Source organism: Cetorhinus maximus, chromosome 1 (assembly GCF_964194155.1).
Source record: "Cetorhinus maximus chromosome 1, sCetMax3.hap1.1, whole genome shotgun sequence".
Taxonomy (NCBI): domain Eukaryota; kingdom Metazoa; phylum Chordata; class Chondrichthyes; order Lamniformes; family Cetorhinidae; genus Cetorhinus; species Cetorhinus maximus.
The window spans coordinates 28,465,749-28,485,997 of record NC_135879.1 but is presented as its reverse complement, the minus strand read 5'-3'; the positions used below and the strand labels follow the sequence as shown (position 1 = coordinate 28,485,997).

The 20,249-nt window shown below is 43.3% G+C and overlaps 1 protein-coding gene across 4 annotated transcripts in view; it reads left to right on the top strand.

The window, feature by feature from the left end:
• LOC144678942 (alpha-1,3-mannosyl-glycoprotein 4-beta-N-acetylglucosaminyltransferase B-like) overlaps positions 1 to 20,249 on the top strand; it is a 285,879-nt gene that overhangs the window by 79,581 nt on the left and 186,049 nt on the right. For 2 of the 4 annotated variants that reach the window (XM_078539076.1, XM_078539058.1), the window contains exon 2: positions 2,608 to 2,808. The exons of 1 other annotated variant lie outside the window; for it this stretch is intronic. In XM_078539076.1, the coding sequence (XP_078395202.1) occupies positions 2,608 to 2,808 (201 nt within the window). The remainder of the gene's footprint in view (positions 1 to 2,607; positions 2,809 to 20,249) is intronic. One more of the 4 variants, XM_078539067.1, reaches the window with a different exon arrangement.

Below are 20,249 nucleotides of genomic sequence, written 5' to 3'. Positions count from 1 at the left end.
TCCAACTGATTGGAGTGTTCTGTGGCAATGTTGCCAGACCCACCCTTCGTAACACTGGGGACAGATAGAGCCTCAGCACGTAGTGACACTAGGTGTTAGTGTACTGAGCGTCTATACAGTTTGTTGCAGCTGCACAGAAAGGTAGCCATCAAGATGAGTGCTACATGGGTATCCTTTTCCCCCTTTTTTGGAGGTTTTTACATCATGTCCCTGCAGCAATAGTCCATTTTTGATCTCCAGACAAAGGGGAAGATACCCCGAGTCTCCCTGCCTTTGCCTTCCCCACCCCAATCCCATTCTCAATCCCTGTAACCTCTGTCTCCCTCTTTCCCCAAGATCCCACTTCACAATCTCCCTGACTTCTCTTTCCTTAATACCCAGGCTTTGTCTCTCTCCCCAAATCCTAATTTCTGAGTACCTGTCCCTAACCTTCCCCACTCCCAAAGTTCAAGTTTCCGACTACCTGGCCTGACTCCTTCATTGTCTTGGACACACCAGGTGCAGAGGTTGGAAAGTTAAAATGGTGAAAATCTCCCAGATTGTGAAAAGGGACAACACCCTGATGAACCATGCCCCAGCTCCTCTCCCCTACTGATTCTCACCCAAAAGAAACAAATGTAATCTGATCAAGCACACGCCTTTTCACAGTCAGGCAAAAACCAACGTCATATTTTGTTTGAAATTATAAAATGTGAATTCAACTGGAAACCTGCCAAAGAAATACTCCAAGAAGAAACTTTTTCCTTGTTTTTATAAGGCAAATTGTGCCTCTCCAGTACACATTAAATGTTGAGTGATGCAGCAATCATTTCAAACAATAGTTTGTGTTTTAGACAGTCTGTCCTCTTGGAATACATAGCAACTCTACCAGTGTAACTATTCCTGGTCTTGTACACTTAACCTATACCCAGACAAGAGCAACTCCCTCCAATACAAGGTAACTTCCAGAAGTGTGGCAAGCAGCAATGGGAGCGAAGGGATGGGGGCAGGTGAGGGTGGTGGGGGTGGTGGTGGAGCAAACACAGCTGATTGGCTGCAGCATCAACGCACATGCGAGAATTGACCATACAACAAATTTACCTCCTGAGTAGCCAGCAGCATTGTTTGGGATGAATTACTGATTTCGGGAGACTCCCACCCAAAAAGAGAGAGATGGCAGCCCCAGCCTCAATTGTGTTATGTGCCCTGGTTAAATATTGCCATCCACTCTTCAGGCTTGCACATGCAGAGTGATCGCGGAGCAGCTGACACCTTTTGAACGGTACCTCAGTGTGTCAGGGCCTTCACAAGAAGCAAGCAAAATCTGGAATGGTGCATTTTTTAATATTTTCTTCCTCCCCCCCTGAAACCATTGACTCATACTGAGATATGGTTCTATAGCTGGAAGCTGACATTACAATGTAAAGGCTTAATGGTTATGTTAATTAGACAATAATGTTAATGATGATGTAATCATGACAATGGGGTCAGATGACCAAGGGAGCAAGACACAGAACAGTCTGTGTCCAGAGTATAATATATCCACCATGAGATCTTGGATGTAAATAGTTATAAATAAATAGTTTTAAGAAAAAGTTAATACTAATTCTCCAAGCTGCTCATTGAGAAAAATAAACTTCATCCAGCCAGAAGATAACACAAGTAAAGGGCAACAAGCCAAGTCATACAATATTTTACATAAATGACTAGTTGAACCCGGCTGCTAAATTCCAAAAGCTGTCACAGTTGCACCCACTCTTACCCTCCAAGCACACATATGGGTGGCGGGGGGTGGGGAGAATAATTTTAATATTATGAGATAATTAGGATCATAAGAAATAGGAGCAGGAATTGACCATTCAGCCCCTCACGCCTGTTTCGCCATTCAATGAGATCATGGCTGATCTCACTCCACTGTCCTGCCTGTCTGCGATAACCTTTGACTGGTTAAAAAACTGTTTAGTTCAGCCTTGAATATATTTAATGATCCAGCCTCCACTGCTCTCTGGGGAAGACAATTCCAAAGTCTAATCACCCTCTGAGAGATGATGTAAAATGGATATTAGCAAATCAGCCACGTGTTTTACAACCCACCAATTTTCATTTCCTTGAATGTAATGACGTATAATATCAGGAGGGATGTTAAATGGGCTGTTAATTCCCTATCACCTTTCTATTCCAATGCATCCCTACGTGTTTCCTACATAAGAACAGTGACTACACGTCAAAGGTACTACATTGACTGTAAAGCATTTGGGACATCCCATAATTGTGAAAGGTGCTAAAGAAATGTAAGTATTTCTCTTTAGTATTGTCAGAATTCAAATGAGGCTCAATTGGGAAAATGGTTTGGGCCTCAAACCAATTCCATTATGTGTATGGTGGTTTCCCCTGCACCCCCACACTCCCTCTCCACCTTGGCCTAATGGAAGCTATCACCTCAGAACTAAGACCATAGAGTGCCGTCACTACAGACTAACACTCATTATTTGTCTGAGTTTTTACAGCTTCACCACAGCAACACAAAAACACATCTCACTCCTCTCCAAAAATCATAATGGAGATCTGATATGAAAGTAATTTATTTGAAATGCAGAGGTATAATCACAGCCTTTCTTAATTTTGCAGGAGTTGAAGATGAAGTATCCACGTACCAACAAGAACTTTTAGAACTCAGTAACAGAATGCACAAGACTGAGAAAGAAAATTTAAAACATTCGGAGGAACTGAAACTTGTCTTAGAAGAGATTAAGCATGTGATAGCTGTGGAGAAAAAGGCAATGAATAACACAACTAAGAATTTGTCCAAGTTTTCAGGTAAAACTCATGGTAAACATGCTTATTTTATTTTCTTTGTCCATTTAATTGGTGAATACCATTGATATGATTACTCCAATGTTTCTACATTGTTTGGGAGAAGGGTGGGAGACTTACCTAGACTTAGTTCCTCCCATCCCAAATAGGACAATGAGCAGCAAGACTCTGCCACTGGCCTAGGTCCATCGCAATCTCTTTCGCTCCAGCCTAGGTAGTGTCCTCCTCTTGAAGGTCCTCCTTAAATGTACTCCACCAGGTCTTCTTTGGCTGGCCCCTTCTTCTTCTTTCATTCCATTCTACTGACACTATTGCAGGACATACATCCGGGAGGCAAAATATGTGTCCTGCCAGTCTCATTTGTCTCTCATGCCTCGCATGTGCCTCTGACCAGTCCCTTTATAACACTATTTCGTCTTGGATAATTTTGTCTGCCAATGTGATGCCCAGGGTGTTTTGTAGGTAACACTGGTGTAAAACGTCCAACTTACACGACACTTTTGCTGTTCTCTTCTATGTCTCATTGGCACAGATTGCAGTTAGTACTACTGTGGACACGTAGAGTCACAGCTTCATGGCTGTGCTGATGGTGTTGGATGCCCAGACTGTGGGCATGGAAGACCGATGCTTTGTCGATTCTTGTGTGGATGATGATCTCTACATCATCCTCCCTGGAGATGTTGCTTCCTTGGTAGAGGAAGTGGTCAATGCCTCAATATTCTGTTCCCGATGGTGATGGGAGGGCTTTGTTGTCATCCAGCTGTCACTGTCTTGGCTTCTTGCCGTGAATGCATAGACCAACCTTGGCGTCGCTACTGTCAAGACTGGTGGTCATATCTTGAAGCGCATGTGATTCTTCGGCCAGCTATGTGATGTCATCTGCAAACTCCAGGTCTGTCAACCGGTAGTGTTGCCATGGGATACCAAAGTCTGCACCCACCATCACCTTCCTCATAATGAATTCGATAACCAAGAAGAAAAGGAATGGGCAGAGTATACAGCCTTGCTGTACACCTGTAATGATGTTGAAGGAGTCCATGGTGCCTGTGCTGGTCTTGACACAGCAGCTGGAGTCATGGTATACGGCTTTGAAGATTTTGATATACTGCTCCAGGATGCTGTATTGCCTTGCAATGTATCAGAGTGACTGCCGATGGATGCTATCAAAAGCCTTCTTGAATTCAATGAAGTTGCTAACAAGTGGCTTCTGATACTCGAGGCTCTGCTTTATGATGTTCCGGAGTGGAAAAATTGGCTCACATCATGATCTGCCACCCCAGAAACTTACCTGTTCTTTATGAAGGGTACTGTCTACTTCTGCTTTCAATCTGTTGAGGAGCACCATGCTGAAGACCTTTCCAGGTACTGGCAGCAGTGTTATGTCCCTCCAGTTGTTGCAGTCGTTGGGGTTCTCTTTCTTTGGCAGCTTTGAAGATTACTCCTCACATCCAGTCGAACATCCTCCACAGTCCAGATCTTGTTTAACAGGTCCATGGACTCTGTTGTGATGGCGTTTATAATGAACTTGATGCACCAGACAGGTTTCTTACTTGAAACAGATAATTTTATTACAGAGCTCATTTAGAAGCTACATGCTTGAACCAGGTCCATGACTGGAAAGCTCCGTCCCTAAGATTATCTGCGCTTAGTGCTCATTTGTCAGTACAATCACGTGATCCCTAAAGGCAGTAGGAAAGGTTATACCTACAATCACTACATTTCCTCCCCCTTTAGTTTTTTTTTGCATTTCCTATTTACAAAGGATATTTTAATCCACAATATATATTTATATACACAGGTCATGTGATTAAAGAATAAGCCTCTGAGGTGGTTTTCTAATTCAGTTAGAGCGGTGTAGCTCTACCACTTGAGATTCTCCCACTGGATTGACTTGATCAGGAACTACAGCATCAGAGACATCCTTAAAAAGTGACAGTTCAGGATTAGGTAATTCAACAGAGACATCAGGTATGTCTATTCTAGGTCGATCTGTCACCTCAGGGATTAAAGGTTCGACATCAATTACAGGTGGATTAGCTGGTTGTTGGACTGTCCCTCTACTCCTTAGATGATCCACATGGTTTCGAACAATCTAGTCTTCCACTTCCACTTGGAATGACAAGGGCCCAGTTTCAGAGACAGGAGCCCAACTAGGTCCATTTCCAAAATGCTGCAGGAAATCTATATCTTCCACATTAAATCTTCAAGTTTTGTTATGACTACTCTGATTCTTCTCTACCTTCCCCTTTAAGTTTGGAAACACCAGCCTTAACCTTGTACGAAGGTGGCGTTTCATCAGTAATTCAGATGGTGTTGAACCTGTAGTTGCATGAGGAGTCATACGATAATTGAGAAGAAAATGTGAAATTCGAGTTTCTAAAGTACCTTCGGATAACTTCTTCATTCCTGATTTGAAAGTTTGCAATATTCTTTCAGCTAACCCATTTAATGAGGGATGATATGGTGCTGTCTTGATATGCTTAATTCTATTTAAGCTCATGAATCTCTGAAATTCTGTACTAGTGAAGACAGTACCGTTATCAGAAACAATGACTTCTGGTAGGCCGTGTATACTAAAACATTGGCTCAGTTTTTCAAAAGTTGCACACGATGTCGTAATCTAACTTTATATACATCCATCCAGTTAGAATACGCATCAATGATCAATAAAAACATGCTACCTAAAAATGGGCCTACATAGTCCATATGTAGTCTAACCCAGGGTTGACCAGGCCGCTCCCACACATGCAGTGGAGCTGAAATGGGCAACTTCTGCTGTTGCTGACACTGGAGTCAGTGCTTGACCGTAATTTCAATGTCACTGTCTATATTTGGCCACCAGACTGGGCTTCGCACAAACATCTTCATCTTCAATATGCCTGGATGCGCACTGTGAAGCTCTGTCAAGAGTGGTTCTTTTCCTTGTGAAGGGATAATGACTCTTGATCTCCACAACAAGATTCCATCTTGACGACTTTACCCTGTTTTACGGGCACGGAATTGTCTTATCTCTTCAGACACTGGTGAATTCGACCATCCTTGCAATACTTGGTCTCAGACTTTTGACAAAACTGGATCCCGGCTTGTCCAATTCCTTATTTGCTTCGCACAGACTGGCAAAGAGCCCAAGAAATTCAACACTAGCACAACTTCTTGTGGCACTGGAGTGTGTATAATGTAACGGAAGACAACTGAATGTGTCTGCATTTGCAATATGCACACCAGGACGGCGCAAGAAGGTGCCTATAGGATCAAAGCCCAATGTTGAATCCTTGCTGAGGCTAATGGCGGAATGGCTTTGTCCTCACTAAATAAACCCATTAGTGGTTTATGGTCCGACACAATGGTGAAATGTTGTCCATGCAGAGACTGATGGAATTTTTTCATTCTAAATATTACTGATAAACCTTCCTTTTTGAGTTGTGAATAACCCTTCTCGGCTGCAGAGAGGATTCTGGAGATAGCCTATTGGCCTTTCGAAACCATCTTCCACCCTGTGTGATAACACAACTCCCACACCATAAAGAGCCGCGTCACAGGTTAATATTAATTCTTTTGATGGGTTATAATGTACCAGTAAACATGATGTGTGTAATAGCTTCTTGACCTTCACAAAGGCTTCTTCTTGTTGTGCATGCCATGAGCAACGATGGTTCTTTTTCAATAATAAGTGCAAAGGTGCTAACACTGTTGACAAGTTTGGCAAGAAGTGACCGTAATAATTTATCATGCTCAAAAAGTCTTCAGTTCAGTGACACTGGTAGGAGAGGGTGCCTCTTTGATTGCCCTGACTTTCTCCTCTACTGGATGCAACCTTTTGGCATCCACTTGGGTGATCCAAGTAATTGACTTCTGTCGCTTGGAATATACATTTCTCTTCCTTCAATTGTACACCAGCTTCCAAAACTCTTCTTAAAACCTCTTCTAGGCTGGCCAAATGTTTGGCTTCCATTGATTCTGTGATCAGGACATCATCTAGTACACTACTCGGGGAAGTCCTTGCAATAGGCTTTGGAAGATTGCACATGCAGATGATACACCAAAGGGTAAATGTGTATCTTGGTACAGGCCCTTGTGCCTATTGATAGTTACATACCCTCTAGACATGCTGTCCAGCTCTAGCTGTTGATATGCATGGCTCGTCCAGTTTGGTGTAGGATTTTCCTCCAGCTAGCTTAGCGTACAAATCTTCTATCCTCAGGATAGGATATTTATCCAGTTTAGCACCTTTGTTCACAGCCAATTTATAGTCTCCGCAAATGCAAATAGTTTGATCTGGTTTCATCACAGGGACTATGGGCGTTGCCCAATCTGAAAATTGGACTGGCTGGATTACGCCTAGCTTCTCTAAGCAGCACAAATCTGCACCCACCTTCTCATTTAGGGCAGAAGACACAGGTCCGGCCTTAAAGAACCGAGGTGTCGCCTCCGAATCTACATATATTTTTGCTTGTAAGCCCTTCATCTTTCTCAATTTGTCACGAAACACACTGTCGTACCTCCTTAACAGCTCAGGAATTTCTTGTTCTCACTTGAAATATTTCTGACCAATTGAGCTTAATTTTTTGCAACCAATCATGGCCCAGAGGACTAGGTCATTCACCTGTCACAATGATCCTTGGAAGCTGGGCTGTCTGTTGCCAATAGGACTCAGGTACTGTGGCAATGCTCTTTACCTGTATTGACTCTCCAGTGTATGTCTTCAGTTGAGCCATGGTTTGCTCCAGATTCAGTGGCTGGGTACCTTCATTTCAGTATTTAAATGTGTGTTCTCCCACCACTGTGGTTGAAGCTCCTATGTCTACCTACCAGAGGCATCCCATTCACTTGAAGGGTGACAGTTATTCATTCAGATTTTACTGCTTTGACATTGTATAGAGAATAGATATCAGTATTGGCAGCTTCTGGTTCTGTTATATTGTGCGCTTCAATCATCTTGGTCTGCTGTCTGATTAGTTGTCTCGATTTTGCCTTGTATTGCTTTATTACCTGCCCTTTTGTAGCAATATGGCATTCTGCCTCCTTAAATCTGCAGGCTTCAGGTACATGGTTACCCCCGCATCTGTTAAAGGTTAATTTCTGAGTTGCTGCTGAGATGCTTCCGATATGCCATTTCATTTTTCGAGCAACAGAAACTATCTCCCGATTCGCGGCTGTGTCTCTGATTTTCACATCACGCCCAGTGGTAGATTCATGCCCCAACTGAAGAATGGCGCCATGTTGCACATTTTGTAAAGCCTGTGAGTCCCTCTCGGCACTCTCCATTGCTAGCGCTATTTCCATGGCGCGCTTCAAACCAATGTCAACTTCTGCAAGTAAATGGCGCGGAGTGGTGTCATCATGAACACCACAAACCAATCGGTCCCGCAGTGCTCAGTCAACTGTTTCAACTTCACTATATAAGTTGTGATGGACTCTCCCAGGGCCTTTACTCTGGAGTTAGACTTAAATCTCTGCATTATTACCAATGGCTTCGGCTGAAAATGTGTCTTCATGAAGTCTACCAATTCATTAAAAGATTTCAAGTTGGGCATGCTCGAGGCCCTGAGACTGCGGATGAGGCCATACATCTTTCCACCACAGACGCTTAAAAGAATTGCTTTCTACTTCTCCTCTTCTGTTATTTCATTCGCCACAAAATAAAAATCTAGGCGCCCTAAGTACTGGCTCCAGTCTTCCATGGATGAGTTATAAAGGTCGATTCTGCCAAAGAGTGGCATGACTGGTGAGTATACTTTTATTTCTTTCCTTAAGAATTGATGTACTCACATTCACAAGGCAAGGTGCAGCATCAGAGCTATTTATCCTCGTCACCAATTGTAATGAACTTGATGTACCGGACAGATTTCTTCCTTGAAACAGATAACTTTATCACAGAGCTTGTTTAAAAACTACATGCTTGAACCAGGTCCATGACTAGACAGCTCCACCCCTAAGATTATCCGCGCTTAGGGCTCATTCGTCAGTGCAATCATGTGACCCCTAAAGGCATTAAGAAAGGTTATACCTACATTCACTACAGTGTTCTTACCATGTTTCAATTGCTCTGCTGGTATCTCATTGATTCCAGGTGCCTTGTTAGTCTTCAGGCTCTTACTGGATCTTTGGACCTCTGATCTGACAATTTCTCCCAGGTTGACGTTCAGCTGCTAAGCTGCGGTGCTGTCATTGAACTCAAAACATGGAGCTGGGGTTGGGCTGATTGAGGATCTCCCAAAAGTGTCACACCCACCTCGCCTCCTGTTCCTCACCTCTTGCCCTTGAATGGTACAGTACTGTTGCTTCTTGTACAATTCGGTTCCTGCACGGTTCTGTACAGCAGTTGACACCTCAGTTTAACATCCCATTCAAAAGACAGCACCTTTAATGGTACAACGCTCCTTAAGTACTGCAATGAAGTAGTAGTTTAGGTTATGAGCTGAAGTCCTGCCACGGGGCTTGAACACAAAGCTTTCCCCCACAGGGGCATGAGTGCTACCACTGAACCAAGTTGACATCTGGATAAAAATTTGAAAAACAAAATGTACACCGATATAAATAGTATTAAAGCTCTATTGCTAGATAGCTTCCATACGGACTCTGGCTAGACAGTATATTTTTTTGTTGAAATGTTTATTTGTAATAGGAACTGGACAGGAACCACCTGGTTTTATTGGGTCTTCAGTGATATTCTTGGCAGTTATTTTTTGGTCTGGTATTGTAAGGCTTCCACTAAGATATCAAAACTATTCAAGTTATTTCATTGGCTGCAAAACAAAAAGCCTTCAAATGAAGTTCAGTGGCACCAGCAGTCAGGGGAGTGGTGCATCCAGCTACAAGTCTATAAAAACAAAAACAAAAATCGCTGGGAAAACTCACCAGGTCTGACGCATCTGTGGAGAGAAAGACAGAGTTAACATTTCGAGTCCGTATGACACTTCTTCAGAACTAAAGAGAAATAAAAATGTGGTGAAATATATACTGTTTAAGGGGGATGGGACAGGTGGAGCTGGACAGAAGGCCAGTGATAGGTGGAGGCAAAGGAGAGATTGCAAAAGATGTCATTAACAAAAGGTGGAAGGGGGTGTTGATGCTGGTGATATTGACGAAAGGAGGTGCTAATTGTGACGTTAAGAGTATGAAGACATTAAAAGCAGGATGAGCAACTGACAGAGGGCACTAGTGGGGGGTGGGGTGGGGGGAGGGGACGGTGTGGGAGAAAAGATAAAATAGGCTAAAAGATGGGGATAAAAAAATGAATGAAAATAAATTTTTAAAATAATAATAATAGAAATGGGAAAAATATATATATATAAAATTTAAAAAATAAATATTTGAAAAAAGGGGTTCAAAAAGGGTGAGGATGGAGGAGAGAGTTTATGATCTGAAGTTGTTGAACTCAAATGTTAAGTCCGGAAGGCTGTAAAGTGCCTAGTCGGAAGATGAGGTGCTGTTTCCTCCAGTTTGCGCTGAGCTTCACTGGAACATTGCAGCAGGCCAAGGACGGACATGTGGGCAAGAGAGCAGGGTGGTGTGTTGAAATGGCAAGTGACAGGAAGGTCTGGGTCATGCTTGCAGACAGACCAAAGGTGTTCCGCAAAGCGGTCACCCAGTCTGCGTTTGGTCTCTCCAAAGTAGAGGAGACCGCATTGGGAGCAGCGAATGCAGTAGACTAAATTGAGGGAAGTTCAAGTGAAATGCTGCTTCACTTGAAAGGAGTGTTTGGGCCCTTGATGGTGAGGAGGGGGGAAGTAAAGGGGCAGGTGTTGCACCTTCTGCAATTGTATGGGAAGGTGTCGTGGAAGGGGGCTGAGGTGTTGAGGGTGATGGAGGAGTGGTCCAGGGTGTCCCAGAGAGAATGGTCCCTACGGAATGCCGACAGTGAGGGTGAAGGAAAGATGTGTTTGGTGGTGGCATCATGCTGGTGTTGACGGAAATGGTGGAGGATGATCCTTTGAATGCGGAGGCTGGTGGGGTGAAAAGTGAGGGGGACCCTATCATGGTTCTGGGAGGGAGAGGAAAGTGTGAGGGCAGAGGCATGGGAGATGGGTCAGACACTGTTGAGGGCCCTGTCAACCACTGTGGGTGGGAAACCTCGGGTAAGGAAGAAGGAAGACATGTCAGAAGCGCTGTTTTGGAAAGTGGCATCATCAGAACAGATGTGACGGAGACGAAAGAACTGAGAGAATGGGATGGAGTCCTTACAGGAAGCAGGGTGTGAGGAGTTGTAGTCGAGGTAGCTGTGGGAGTTGGTGGGCTTGTAATGAATATTGGTGGACAGTCTATCAGCAGAAATAGAGACAGAGAGGTCAAGGAAGGGAAGTGTCAGTGATGGACCATGTGAAAGTGATGGAGGGGTGGAAATTGGAAGCAAAATTAATAAATTTTTCCAGGTCCAGACAAGAGCATGAAACGGCACTGAAACAGTCATTGATGTACCGGAAAAAGAGTTGTGGGAGGGGGCCTGAGTAGGACTGGAACAAGGAATGTTCCACATACCCCATAAAGAGACAGGCATAACTGGGTAACTGCATAACAGGTCTATAAAAAAGCTGTCAATAGAGAATGAAATAATCCAAATAAAAGTTATTCCATAGAAACAGATCCAAAACTGGGAACAAGATTGATTTTAGAATCATACCACGCGCAATGAGGCTATTTGGCCATCGTGCCTGTGACAGCTCTTTGAAAGAGCTCTTCAAATTGTTCCACTCCCCCGCTCTTTTCCCATAGCCCTGTAAGTGCATATAAAATATAATAGATAATGCGAACAAACATGAAGGAGACAGGGGCACTGGATATCAATCTGTTGAAAATGAAGCAAGAGGTGGCAAAGATTGAGGAGCCAGGAACACCTATAAGAGACTGTGGGGTTTGGGGGGGGAAGGGGTATGGGGAGGGGTGCCGGGGAACATTTAATCAGTTGAATGTGGCGGCCAGCCAACAAATGTTTTTAGAATTTTCCTCTATGCCACGTTGGCAACTCTAATTTTACTGCAGGTGGATGTGACACTCTTCACCAAGTGATAGTGTTGCGCACTTCCCCTGCAATAAGCGTGTTTTTATACCGCACTAAGGCTGCTACATTTCCTAAGAGTAGTGAGCTGTGCTCAGCTGGTTGCAAGCCAAGCATGAAACTGTCAGGACTCACCAATACCAGCATTCAGGGAGACCTGCTAAAAGGAGGCCTTCCTGCAGCAGTTCTGAAAAAATCTTGGTTATTTTATATTCCATTGGAAGCAGGCTTTGTGAAACCTGTTCACTGACACTAGTCTTGTGTAATACAATAGAGGCTTAAAAATGTTTCCTTAAATTTACACACATTGCAAACACTTAGACACATTTGTATGCCCTGAAATAGTTAAGCTATTTCTGTGAAATTTAAACTATTTCAAGCCCTGTGGGTGTACCTACATCACATAGACTGCAGTGGTCCTAGGAGGCAGCTCACTGCCACCTTCTCAAGGGCAATTAGGGATGGGCAATAAATGCTGGCCTAGCCAATGATGCCCACATCCCATGAATGAATAAAAAAAAATTCAAGGTGCAAGTCACTGTCATTGATTTATCCAAAAACTGGTTGACCAAGAAATACAGGTTTGGCAGAATTAGCTTCAGCTGTCCCTGCCAGAAACCACTCGATGTGATCCTTGTAAATTGCACTGTGATGGAGTTGGGAAGTATATTTGATTAAAGTATTTTTTTAGAAAAATGACATTCAGTGAGCTGTAATAAGATTACCTTCCCCTCCCTACTGCCTTTTCCATGTTAATAAAAGTTATATTTAATCAGAAGAATAATTTGTACCCATAGTTGATGCCTACACCATTAGGAGCACATCTGAGATGAGCTTCATAAGCATAAGGCTTAAATTACAGCACAGGTAGACAGGCCAAGAGGGTGCGTAGTAGGTCCTCCCTGGAAACAAATTGGAGAGGCCCCACTGGCTCCTTTAAAGAAGGATTTTCTCCTCTTTCAGGGTCCAGGCCCAGATTAAGCCCTGGCCCCTCGGATAGGTCCAACAACTGCCAATTGACTACCTCAGCTGACCATATGCTGGTCCCAGCCATGTCCCTCTCTCCTCTCACCCTTTCTCCCTCACAGCAATGGTTGTGTTTGGAGCTGTTGGGGGGCCAAACAAGAGCATTCATTGCAATGCAAGGACCTGGTGTATCTGTTTTGTCTGAGTTTTGGCCCCTCCTAGTGAGCTCTCACCAAAGTTATGGTGGAAGTAAGCTGAAATGGACATTGACTTTTGGCTTCTTGTGTACCGAAAAATAAATTTAGATCAAATTCCAGACAGAAAGTCTTCCTGCAAATAATGGTAAATGTTTGGAACAATATTCCAAGCATGGAAGTAGACAAAGATCATCAAAGGTTCAATATTTAGGTAGGATGTAAACCCAGCAAACACACTGGGGGAGGCAGCATTTAGATACCAGTCAGCTTAACAGCCCTTTAACATTATGTCCTATATTCCACTGAAGGGCGGGTGTATGGTGCAGCTACCCTAGTTATGGTGCAACATACGAACATACGAATTTGGGGCAGGCGTAGGCCACTCGGCTACTCGAACCTGCTCCGCCATTCAATGAGATCATGGCTGATCTAATTTTATCCTCAACTTCACATTGCTGCTTAACCCCGATAACCTTTCACCCCTTTGCTTATCAAGAATCTATCAACTTCTGCCTTAAAGCTATTCAAAGACTCTGGGCAGAATCGTCCCAGATTTGCACAAAGTGCAGTAGCAGACAGGAAAGGGTTTTTGCGCCATAACATCCCATCCCTGCCTCATTAATTATGCAGCCACAGAAAACACACCATCTGGCTGGCAGGCAGCCTCCGATTTGTCCGCCACACCCTTACCTCGCTGCTTCCTCATCTGCAGCTGCAGTTTAAACACTTCTCAATGCTAGCAGTCCCGGAGGGCACTGCTGAAGACATGGCTCCAAAAGCCAAGAAGAATGCAGCACTCCAATTCAGTGAAGCATCCCTGGTACACCTTCTGGACACTGTGGAGACCCACTGTGAATCTTAGAAAGGAAATGATAAAAGCTAGGGCTGATGACATTAACCTGGCTTACATGCATCATTGGCACTGTTTACAATTTATATGAATGATTTGGATGAAGGGACCGAATGTATGGTTGGGAAATTTGCTGGTGACACAAAGCTAGGTAGGAAAGTAAGTTGTGAAGAGGACATAAGGAGGTTACAAAAGGATATAGATAGGTTAGGTGACTGGGCAAAGATCTAGCAAATAGAGTATAATGTGGGGAAATGTGAGATTGCCCATTTTGACAAGATGAATAAAAAAAAGCATATTATCTAAATGGTTAGAGATCGCAGAGCTCTGAGATGCAGAGGGATCTGGGTGTCCTAGTACATGAATCGCAAAAGGTTAGTATGCAGGTACAGCAAATAACTAGCAAAGCTAATAGAATGTTATCGTTTATTGCAATGGGAATTGAATGCAAGAATAGGGAGGTTATGCTTCAGTTATACAGGGCATTGGTGAGACCGCATCTGGAGAACTGTGTAAAGTATTGGTTTTCTTATTTAAGGAAAGATGTAAATGCATTGGAAGCAGTTCAAAGAAGGTTCACTAGATTAATACCTGGAATGGGCAGGTTGTCTTAAGGGGAAAGGTTGGACAGCTAGGCTTGTATTTGCTGGAGTTTAGAAGAGTAAAAGATGACTTGATTTAAGCATATAAGATCCTGAGGGGACTTGACAAGTGGATGTGAAAAGGATGTTTCCTATTGTGGGAGAATTTAGAACTAGGGGCCACTGTTTAAAAAGGGGTCGCCCATTTAAGACAGGGATGAGGATTTTTTTTTCTCTCAGGAGGTTGTGAGACTTTGGAATTCTCTTCCTCAAAATGTGCCCTTTTTTTTCCGGATGTGGGCTTCGCTGGCTGGGCCAGCATTTATTGCCCATCCCTAGTTGCCCTTGAGAAGTTGGTGGTGAACTGGCTTCTTGAACCGCTGCAGTGCATGTGGTGTAGGTACACCCACAGTGCTGTTAGGGAGGTCTAGGATTTTGACCCAGCGACAGTGAAGGAATGGCGATATATTTCCAAGTCAGGGTGGTGAGTAACTTAGATGGGAACTACCAGGTGGTGGTGTTCCCATCTATCTGCTGCCCTAGTCCTTCTAGATGGTTGCGGTCGTGGGTTTGGAAGGTGCTGTCGAAGGAATCTTGGTGAATTCCTGCAGTACATCTGGTAAATGGTACACATTGCTGCTACTGTGCTTCGGTGGTGGAGGGAGTGAATGTTTGACGTTGTGGTGCCAATCAAGGGGGCCGCTTTGTCCTGACTGTGTCAAACTTCTTGAGTATTGTGGGAGCTGCACTCATCCAGGCAATTGGGCACTATTCCATCACACTCCTGACTTGTGCCTTGTAGATGGTGGACAGAATTTCGGGAGTCAGGAGGTGAGTTACTCGTCACCGGATTCCTATCTTCTGACATGCTCTTGTAGCCATGGTGTTTATGTGGCTAGTCCAGTTCAGTTTCTGGTCAATGATAACCCCCAGGATGTTGATAGTGGGGGATTCAGTGATGGTAATGCCATTGAACATCAAGGGGCGATGGTTGGATTCTCTCTTGTAGGAGATGGTCATTGCCTGGCACTTGTGTGGTGCGGATGTTACTTGCAACTTGTCAGCCCAAGCCTGGATATTGTCCCAGTCTTGTTGCATTTGGACATGGACTGCTTCAGTATCTGTGGAGCCGCGAATGGTGCTGAACATTGTGCGATCATCAGTAAACACTACCTCTTGATTAATAATAATTCTTTCAGTTCCTCATTCTCACTAATCCCTTGTATTTCTAGGAGATTTACTGTACCTTCCTCTATGAAGACAAACAAAGTAATTGTTTAGTTTCTCCACCATTTCCCTATTCTCTATTATAAATCCTCCTGTCTCCATCTGTAATGGACCCACATTTGTCTCTGCTAATCTTTTCCTTTCTGCATACCTACAGTCTTTGTCATCCTTTGCTGGATTCCAAATTACTCCCACTCCTGGGGCTTACCACCTTTACTGGCAACCTTATAAGCCACTCCCTGTGATCTATTTTAATGCAATCTTTAATTTACATCATGTGTGCATCATGTGACTTCCCTCTGACCCAATGAGCTTTTGCACAGTTGAGTCACCTTTTCTGTTGGATTTTTGTGTCTTAGAGGAAGGTATATTTGCTCTGGACCATGTAATAGTTCTTTAAGTACTAGCCATTGCCTGTCTATTAATTAATTTTTCGAATCCACCATAGCCACCTGCCCCTCATACCTTCATAATTTCCTTTGTTCAGATTTATGACCCTAGTTTTAAAATGAACCAAATCACTTTCAAAATTAATATAAAACTCTGTTATATTATGGTCACTATTTCCTAGCAGCTCCTTTACAGGAAGGTTATTAATCAGCCCTTTCTCATTCGATAATACTAAATCTAAAATAGCCTAATCCCCATTTGGTTCCTCAACGTACTGCTCCAGAAACCCATCCCATACACACTCCAGGAATTTATCCTCCAAAGCATTATTGCTAATTAGGTTTACCCAGCCTACATGTAAAGTGAAGTCGCCCATTAATACTGTATTACCCATATTACACACAGCTCTAATTTCCTGATTTATGCCATGCCCAACATTACCAGTACAGTTAGGTGGCCTATAAACTACTCCCGCCAATGTTTGCTGCTCCTTGCTATTTCTTAGCTCCCACCAAACTGATTCTACATCTTGATCCTTCGATGTAAGATCCTCTCTCACTAATGTACTGATCTCATCCCTTATTAATAGTGCTACCCCAGCTTCTTTTCCCCTCCACCTATCCTGCCTAAATTACAAATATCCCTGAATATTCAGTTCCCAGTCCAGCTCATCCGACAACCACGTCTCCGTAATGGCAATTAAATCATACCCATTTACCTCTATTTGTGCCTTCAAATCATCTTCCTTGTTGCAAATGCTGCGTGCATTCAGAGTGCCCTTAACTTTGTCTTTTTAACATTATTCTGCATTCTAATCTTATTTGATGTTTATTTGATTTTTGTTTCACCTGCCTTCTAATTTTACTTACTATTTTTCTACTTCCTCTTACCAGTTTTGCTTCCCTCCATTTGAGCTCCCTCCCAGGTTCCCACCTCCCTGCCAACCTAGTTTAAACCCTCCCCAACAGCACTGAGGATATTAGTCCTGGTACTGCTAGGGTGCAACCTATCCATCTTGTACTGTTCCACTTGCCCCAGAACTGGTCTCAATGCCTTAGAAATCTGATGGCCTCCCGCCCACATCAACTCTATAGCCACATGTTCAATAGATCAATTCTCCTATTCCTATGTTCACTAGCGCATGGCACTGGAAGTAACTTTGAGATTACTTCTTTTGTGGTCTTGCTTTATAATTTCTTTCCAAACTCCCTAAAATATGTTTTCAGGACCTCATCTCTCTTCCTACCTATGTCATTGGTACCAATGTGGACCACGATCTCTGGCTGTTCATCCTCACCAGAAGAATGTCCTGCAGCCGCTCTATGACATCCTAGACTCTGGCACCAGGGAGGCAACACACCATCCTGGAGTTACATCTACGACCACAGAAACACCTGTCTGTTCCCCTAACTAACCAATCCCCTATCGCTATTATCCTTCCACTCTTCTTTCTCCCCTCCTGTGCAGCTGAGTTCCCATGGTGTCACGGACTTGGCTTTTGCTGTACTCCTCTGAGGAACCATTATCCCTACCAGTATCCAAAATGGAAAACAAGTTAGCAAGTGAGGTCAACTCAGAGGACTCCTGCACTACCTGCCTGGTTCGCTTAGACTGTCTGGCGGTCACTCTTTCCCTCTCTCCTTGCACACTGCTAAACTGCGGTGTGACCACCTCCCTAACATGTAGTTCTCTGTCTCGCAGATGTACCACAGTGACTCCAGGTGAGTTTGAGCTCCATAACCCAGAGCTCAAGTTTTAGCAGCCGGTGACACTTCCTGCAGATTTGTTTGGCTGGGACACATGGTGAGTCCATGACTTTACAAATATCACAGTAGGCACATTCTAGTCAGCTGAGGTGCCCTGTCATACCTTAACTTCATAAGCTATCATAAGTAGAATAACTTACCAGTTACTCACCAATCAGCTTCATCCACTGCACCAATGTAAGAACCAAATACTGGAGGATGAAAAATGTAGGAAAATAAAGGAGCACCTACTTCCTCTTCCATCCACCCATCCAACTGCCCGCCCAGCTGCCCGCCTGCCCCACCCACAGTAAATTTCAATTAAATTTACACAGTAAATTTCAGTTAAATGCTAAATGCAGACAAGACTAGATTTTTAAAAAGAGATTGACCCCCTAAGATTTCTTCACACACCAAATTCCTAGATTCTCACTCAGTTCAAGTGGCACATTGTTTTCCTAAATCTCTGTATTTATACAGCCCCCACTGCATCACTATTCTCAGGAGGCCTTTAGACAACACAAAGCCTTACATTCTTTGCTGTTCCTTAATTCCACCGTCAGTTTACCTTTACTGTAAGTCATTCTTTCTGTGCCGCAATTGTGTTTCAGCATTTCCAAGACCCTTTTATAGCCAGAAATATTTAGCTGTCAATCATGCCCGGTTGTAGTCAGATCTCTTTAATTGCCAATACATCTAAATCTCCTCAAAAGCTGAATTTGTGCTTCTAACTCACATGTTTTATTTCTTTGTTCCATATTTGTATGCAGAAGTTTTATTTAGGTAACTACTCCTAATTTGCCTGAATATCCTGCTGTCTTTATTATTATTTATTATCCCGCTTTCCTTTATTTTGAGAGGAATTGAACATAAAAGTAAGGATGATATGCTTCAGTTATACAGGGCATTGGTGAGACCACATCTCAAATACTGTGTGTAGTTTTGGTCTCCTTATTTAAGGAAGGATATAAATGCATTGGAGGTGGTTCAGAGGAGGTTTACTAGATTGATACCTGGAACGAGTGGGTTGTCTTATGAGGAAAGGTTGGACAGACTGGGTTTGTTTCCACTGGAGTTTAGAAGAGTGAGGGGGTCTTGATTGAAGTATATAAGATCCTGAATGGCCTTGACAAGGGGGATGTGGAAAGGATGTTTCCTCTTGTGGGTCAGTCCAAAACTAGGGGGCGCTGTTTTAAAATTGGGAGTCTTTTCGGACAGCGATGATGAGAAATTTTTTCTCTCCGAAGGTTCTGCGACCTTGGAACTCCCTGCCTCAGAAGGTGGTGAAGGCGGGGTCATTGAATATTTTTAAGGTGAAAGTAGATAGATCCTTGTTAGGCAAGGGAATCAAAGGTTATTGGGGGCATATGGGAATGTGGAATTTGAAACAAAAATAGATCAGCTATAATCTTATTGAATGGCGGAGCAGGCTAGAGGGGCTGAATGGCCTACTTCTGCTCCTATTTTGTATGTTCGTACATGTATGTATGTCTTTATTTGACACTTTTTGAATTACAGTATGGATTTTCCCTTCCTACCCCTAATTTGTTTAAATCTCCCACCCCCCACATCCTTTCAGCCTTGCCTGATTTATCCTTGCCCCACAGACATAGGTTTCTCTCTTGTTTAAATAGATGCTTTCCTGTTTGTCTCACTTTCCATGACACAAATGTGGCCCCAGTGTCCCAGGAACATAAAACCCTCCTTGATGTACCACTTACCATTCTGGACTCTGGATCACACTGAGGAAAGAAGCTATTCAATTCTTGAATATAGAATCATTAACAGTCAGCATCCTGTATACTGACTACTTGTACTATCTCCCCCTTGGAGAACCACTTGCACCTCAGTGCCTTTTAGATGCTCGTGGTCACCCTCCCCAATGTTAACCTGTGTATCACTGGTACAATAGGTATGCTAGCACCACAGATGATCCCATTTCTACCCACACTTGTTTCCTGCACAGTCTACCAGTGGTTACCAAGGGTCCTTTACTGGCATCTCTACTGCTAGCAACTCGTGGGGTGACCTCCCCCTGGAACAGCAGCTCCAGAAAACTTACACCCTTCTGAATTGTGCTGTGTGTATGTCCAGCTAACTCTTGAGCTCTGCAACTTCCTGTTAGAGGACGTCAGTCTTCATCCATATGTACATATGTGTTCATCCTGGATAGCGAGACCGTACAGGCCAGATTGCATCATGTATATTGCACACATGATTCTAAACTCTAATCCTGCCATAACCTTTCATAAATTTAACCCAACAGAGAATATTTTAAGGTTATTGTCCATTTAATTATTTCTATTACTTATCTTAATTGATTCTTAATTTTACCTACTCCATGAAGCTGTTTTGCAGTTAAAAATGATAAACTAGATTTCAGCTGAATCATTATTTAAGCAATATTTAGCTTTATCTGGCTGTCACCCCTCCTCATTCTGGACCTCCCACTCTCCTAAATTGTTCCCCGACTGTTCACCTCTTCTCCATCTACTTCCAATATTA